General features: G+C 37.9%; 1 protein-coding gene across 1 annotated transcript; it reads right to left on the bottom strand.

The window, feature by feature from the left end:
• Positions 1–455: 455 nt before the first annotated feature.
• Positions 456–5,605, bottom strand: LOC127642364 (malate dehydrogenase, mitochondrial). The gene is made up of 9 exons (XM_052124977.1): positions 5,438–5,605; positions 2,991–3,159; positions 2,774–2,857; positions 2,218–2,327; positions 1,905–2,030; positions 1,740–1,817; positions 1,385–1,484; positions 1,146–1,297; positions 456–761 (listed from the first exon to the last, which is right to left on the bottom strand). Exons 1-9 carry the CDS (start codon positions 5,498–5,500, stop codon positions 630–632), a joined length of 1,014 nt encoding a protein of 337 aa, XP_051980937.1. The 5' UTR covers positions 5,501–5,605; the 3' UTR covers positions 456–629.
• Positions 5,606–6,352: the final 747 nt, after the last annotated feature.

Here is a 6,352-nt window from a genome sequence, read left to right as displayed (position 1 = left end):
ATGCCACACTCAAAATTGCTTAAATCACCTTTCTTTCCCATTCTGACATTCAGTTTGGAGTTCAGGAGATTGTCTTGACCAGGACCACACCCCTAAATGCATTGAAGCAACTGCCATGTGATTGGTTGATTAGATAATTGCATTAATGAGAAATTGAACAGGTGTTCCTAATAATCCTTTAGGCGAGTGTATATCCACAATGTCATTTAAGTTTCCTCAGAATTAAATGACCTCAGACCTCAGAATTGCCAATCACTTGAATACAACAGGCTGTATGACTAAAACACTCAAGGTGGCAATACTCCATTTTTATTAATGTAAACTTTATTTACATTGATTTAGGTGTAGCTCAAATTGCATCTTAAACCTCAGCAACACACAAACACAGGTAAATATCAGGAATTCATAGCAAAATAGCAATATGCATTGGGTAAACTGAAATACACAAAGATGTATAGAGTTGGTAAAGCAGTCTGTTTTATTGATGGCTGGATTTGACCATTTTAATAAGAACCAAGATGCATCTTCGAACATTATGGAAATAAATTTTCAGGAAACCCTGTTGATGTACAATGATTCACTATACTGTATAAATAATGACATTTCATAGGTAGCGCCACAAGTACACATCACTTCTTGTTTGCAACAAAATCTTCTCCTTTCTTGATGGAGTCCTTCAGTTCATCCATGGCATCACCTACCAGCTTCTCTTCAAAGGCAGAGAGCTTGCCAAGGCCGAGGTTCTTCTCAATGCCGTTTTTCTGAGGAAAGGAAGAGAAAAAAAAGAAAGAAAAAAAGAAAACAACAGTCAATCATGTCTATTTCTTGTTTGCAAATAAAGAAATTGACAGTATACATTGACAGCTCTTCATTGCATTACATTTAGCAGATTGCAGAGTAATGTTTTTTTTTATATTATGATGTCATAAAGGAGGGCAACTTTTATATTTTAATATAATATGGTTTGACATACTGCAACATTTACTTTCGGCCCATGGCCCTCAATCAATTTGGATTTTTGTCCCTTTGTAGGAAAAATTTTGAAAACAATCAGAATTCAATTCTAGATTGTTGTTTGTTGTAGAGATTGTTACTTCCTCCTACTTTCAGAACTACAAATCTACAGAGGTTCTTGCAGCACTTACCCCAAGTAGCAGAGGTGTGGAGAAGTATTTGCATTCTGTTTCCTCGGATCTCACAAACGCACATTCAACAACACCCTCCTTTCCGTTCATTGCATCGAGGAGGGAGAATGTGAACCTGGCTCCAGCGTAGGCCATGGACAGAGTGGCAGAGCCTATGAACAAAGATATGAATTTAGTTTGTATAGATAAAAATTCTTATTCCAGACCTTCAGATTTGGCAATAAAACAGCAGTTGTCACCTGCACCAGCTTTAGCCTTCACAACCTCAGTTCCAGCTTCCTGGATCCTGGCTGTCAATGCAGCCAACTGATCTGCAGGGAACTCAACCTTTGGTGTACACTGGAGCAAAAAGAAAAAAAAAAAGAAAATTAAAACACAAATGTTGTTATAACTAAATGATCTAAAAACGCTTTGGAAACACTTTAAACAAATTATTCTTTAACACACAAATAACTTAAAAGACTATAGCAAATTTTTATTAGTTTGTAATATTGCTATTGTGTATCAAGACAATGCCAAAGCAATAATACTCAATCTCAATGAAATGATGAAAATGAAGTTAGAAAATCTTTTGCATTAAGCCGTTTTCCTTACCAGTGAAATGAGAGGAATGATAGTCTTTCCTGCATGACCTCCGATGACGGGCACATTGACTCGGGCAGGATCAAGACCCTTGAAAAACACAGGACCAATGAAAACAAATGACTGGCTGTGAACACATTTAAAATTGAAGCAATTCATATTATTTATAGAACTTACTTTGAGCTCAGCAACAAAAGTGTTGGCTCTGACAATATCCAGTGTTGTGACACCAAACACTCTGTTGGGGTTGTAGACACCATGTTTCTTCATAACCTCTGATGTGATGGGGATAGTAGAGTTCACCTGAAATCACAATGATATCAAAGTCTAATAACACTGTATCAACATATCAATTTATAATCTTAATAGTCAATGGCATGATGAAAGTTTATATACAGAGGCCATTGTTCTACCCTTTTGATATTTGAACAGATAAAAGTGGTATCTCAGTAGTGAAAGGTTCCATCTTATCCTAAAACCTTCTACTTACTGGGTTTGCAATAATACAGATCATGGCCTGAGGGCAGTTACGAGCACATGCATCAGCTAGTGTGGCCACAATGGTGGCATTGGTGTTGAACAGATCATCACGGGTCATACCTAGAAACAGAAAGAAAGGCTTTATCTTTAGAGATTCTGGATTTATAGGAGCACACAAATATTTATTATTTAAGAAGTCAACAAGAAACCAAAACTGACCCAATTATATACATGTTCCTGGTTTTATTGTCAATGATTCAACAATGCAAGTAATTAAAAACAATTATAAAAATACAAAAGTCTTCATAATCTTCAATCAAAATGTAACAACTTGCTCTGCCTCTGAAACGGCTTTCCTTTTCAGCTGATCCAGTCACTTTTTGGAATTTTTCACTATCCAATACAATTTCCGATGGATAAAATCAAGTCTCATCCAACATTTTCTTGTTGAATACCCTCAGAATGCATCACAGTACAGAATTAAAATGGGTTGACTTCCACTGAAAGGTTGACCATATCCTGTCCATTTAAACAAATGGACAGGATATGGACAGGATATTACCCACCAGGCTTTCTTGGGACACCAGCGGGGATGACAACAACTTCACAGCCTTTCAGTGCATCATCCAGCTGATCTGGGCCCATGAACCCTGCAAGCCAAGAGAGTGATCTCTATTGCATACCTATTCAAAGCAGTAAATATGACTTGGATTGCTGAAGCTATCTCTACAATAGAACTGCTACTGTATACCTTATTGGGGCTATTCAACTACAAAACAGTACCTTTGACATGGGCTCTAGTCTCAATGTGGCTGAGGTCAGCAGCCACTCCAGGAGTGTGGGCGATATCATAGAGCGCAAGGTGGCTCACTAAAGGGCTGTTCTTCAGCAGGAGGGACAGGGGTTGCCCGATACCACCTGAGGCACCCAAGACAGCTACTTTGGCATTGTTCTGCAAGGAGAAAATATTTGTGTCAAAGCAATGCGTCCCATTATCTGCCGTCCTTCCCTCATTTTAGCAGTAATGCAGTAAATTATCATCTAACTCAACAGGCCATTAAATGTACTGCCTTGTATTGGCATAATATATACATGGTATAATTTTAGCTTTTTTGCATTTATTGGACAGTATAGTGAAGACAGAGACAGGATATGACCGGGGAGAGGGATCTTGATTGGGAAAGGAGAGAGTCAGGACTTGATCTCTGGTCACCCTGGATGCTTCGGCACCATGTGTCAGAGCACTTACTTTCAATGCTATGGATCTGACGGCATGTAATATTTTAATTAAAATGGAAATCATAATCTGGTTGATCATAATCTGGTTGTCAAAATGTTTTATTATATTAAAACCTTACTTTTCTGAAAGTAGAGCCAAATCACTGCACAGGACATTTTTAAACATGCTTTTGTGTGCCACATACAAACCAAAATGATCACGAAGTACAAATTATATTTGATCTTGACATTGGGACCTTTAATTCTGGATATAAGCCAGTGGAAATGTTTACTACCACTCAGTTGGAGAAGAGGGAGGGTTTAAACCAAGTGATTAATGACATAAACTGTTAAACCACAAGTACAGAAAAATTATATGTGGCAAATATGAATGGGTTTGTGCAAGCTTACTGAAAACAAACTAACTAGTGTTTTACAACTTGGCAACTGAATTGTCTTGTTTTTTTGGGGGGATTCCAGAGTTTAAACCACAAACTGCATGTATTACACTAGAAAATAAAACTCAAAAACCTTAAAGGAAAAGTTAATTAAAAAATGAAAACTCTCTTATCATTTACTCCCCCCTCATGCCATCCCAGATGTGTATAGCTTTCTTTCTTCTGCTGAACACAAAGAAGGTTCTTAAAGAAAATCTCAGCTCTGTAGGTCCATTTAAAGCATGTGAATGGTGATCAGACCTTTGAAGCTGCAAAAAGCAAATAAAGGCGGAATAAAAGTAATCCATAAGACTCCAGTGGTTAAATGCATATCTTCAGAAGAGATCCAATAGGTGTGGGTGAGAAACAGATTAATCTTTAGTCTAAGTCATTTTTTTACAATCAATCTCAACTTTCACATTCTTTTCTTTTGTTTAAATTGATTCACATTATTTTTGCAAAATACGACCTATTGGGTAGGGAGGATAATTTATATTCAAAATGACTTATGTTTTATCTGTTTCTCACCCTCACCCATCATATCACTTCTGAAGACACTGTTTTAACCACTGGAGATGTATGGATTACTTTTATGCTCCCTTTATGTGCTTTTTGGAGCTTTAAAGTTCTGGTCATCATTCACTTGGATTGTATGGACCAACAGAGCTGAAATATTCTTCTAAAAATCTTAGTTTGTGTTCTGCAGAAGAAAGTCATACACATCTGGGATGACAAGAGGGTGAGTAAATGATCAGATCATTTACATTTTTGGGTGAACTCTTATATAATTTGGTGGTGTTTGAAAATAACTACAAACGTCATAATGTCCAAACTTTTATTACATGAAAAATGTATAAGCATCTCAATAGCACACATTCACAATTTCCTGTGGATACCAGCAAAGTCTAATGTGATCAAGTGACAAGCTATCCAAGTGGGTATCTCTCTTCAAATGAGTCCAACATTACACACAGAACAGGTCTTGATGCTTACAACACAACATGTACATTATATAGGTCTGATCTCTCATTACAGATCAAGACACCTTGTAACACCTACTACACAGCAGTAAGCCAAGTAGCTGATTACAGTGCTGACCTTTAAAAATGGGGACGTGACTCAAAGTTATTCCTCCTCTAACCAGGATGATCCTACCTTGACAGACTACAAGACAAGGTCAACTAAAACTTCCCTTGTCAGGCAGCAGGATTCTGGCAGAATACGTAGATCATCCTTAATGATCCTTACACCCCATTAAACCTAAACGTGACGATACGACGGAGAAGCACTTTCTTAATTAGGTTGTAACACCTTCACTGCAACGTGGTGGCTAAATGTCAAAGCAAGATAACTTTCCTAGCTGCAGATATACTGAACCTGTAATGCAGCTGAGTTTAATTGCCCGTATAATGTAATAACAACTCCATTATAACTTCATTTCATAAAGAATAAAGTAAGCGCGCCGATTATAATTATCAGCTTGACATGGTAGCTTCACCATTAACTCATACGAACCATGGAGGCTAACGCAGCTCTCTACATCTCATCTAATGCTTATAAACATGATATTCATACCTGCGAGGAGGTGGACAAGCTCCGTGCGAGGGTACCAGTTGGTCTAGCGATGCGGGAGAACATGCTGGCTTGAATTTGTGGTGTTTTACAATGCGTATCTGATGCAGTGCCCCTCCTGACTATATGACTCCAACGTCCTCTAACAGAACAAACGGCCGAGGACGAGTGTACGGCGCAACCAAGCAAGTTGACGCTAGGAGATCGTTGACCCCATCTGATTCGCCGAGCGTTGAATGTGCAGTACTGTGATTGAACGAACGTGTTGTCAATCATCCCTGAGTAGGCGGAGTCGATTTATCGGTTTCGCTTGAAACGTTATTGCCTGTGAAATCTCCTAAATCTTTTTTTTTCTTCTATCTGTTAAAAAGGAGAAAGATTTATATGATCTGGAGAAAAACACGAGTGAACATTTGGTACTATTTAAATACAGCAGGAGTGAGGATATAATTTTCAAATATTAAATAATATACTTTTCACAAACATTAGTTAAAAAAGAGAAAATATGGTACAAGAAAATCTGCAACTGGCCTATCAAGAGAGACTTCAGTACTGAATACTGAACCACTGCACTGACTTCAGTAAGAGTTATCCCTTGAATAGTTGGAGGAATATTAAAGTGCTTTGACAGTCGTCTTACTCTTGCATTAATGTAATTCCTATTACATTCCCACACCACACCACAAGACACAGTCATAGTATATTTTTAGCCAACCAATGTAGAGAACAGTATATTTAAAGTCCCAGGGAATGTCAGAATGGCATGCACTAGTGTGGTAGTCCATACTATTCTTACTATGAATGCTATATGCAGTATGTATACTGTGCACCAGGATGGTCCCAAATGACACACACTATACACTATGCCCTTACAATGTACACTATGCATTCAGCCATGCAGTGTATGCAGGGGTGGAT

Source organism: Xyrauchen texanus, unplaced genomic scaffold (assembly GCF_025860055.1).
Source record: "Xyrauchen texanus isolate HMW12.3.18 unplaced genomic scaffold, RBS_HiC_50CHRs HiC_scaffold_568, whole genome shotgun sequence".
Taxonomy (NCBI): Eukaryota; Metazoa; Chordata; class Actinopteri; order Cypriniformes; family Catostomidae; genus Xyrauchen; species Xyrauchen texanus.
Note: the sequence above shows the minus strand (reverse complement) of the source record. Positions and strands in the feature narration are given on the sequence as shown.

Excerpts from the sequence above, each read along its gene's own strand:
- LOC127642364 (XM_052124977.1), bottom strand. The coding sequence starts at position 5,500 with ATGTTCTCCCGCATCGCTAGACCAACTGGTACCCTCGCACGGAGCTTG. Across the intron at positions 1,485-1,739 it reads TCATTCCTCTCATTTCACTG|TGTACACCAAAGGTTGAGTT; the intron begins GTAAGGAAAACG and ends TTTTTGCTCCAG. Across the intron at positions 762-1,145 it reads CCACACCTCTGCTACTTGGG|AAAAACGGCATTGAGAAGAA; the intron begins GTAAGTGCTGCA and ends TCCTTTCCTCAG.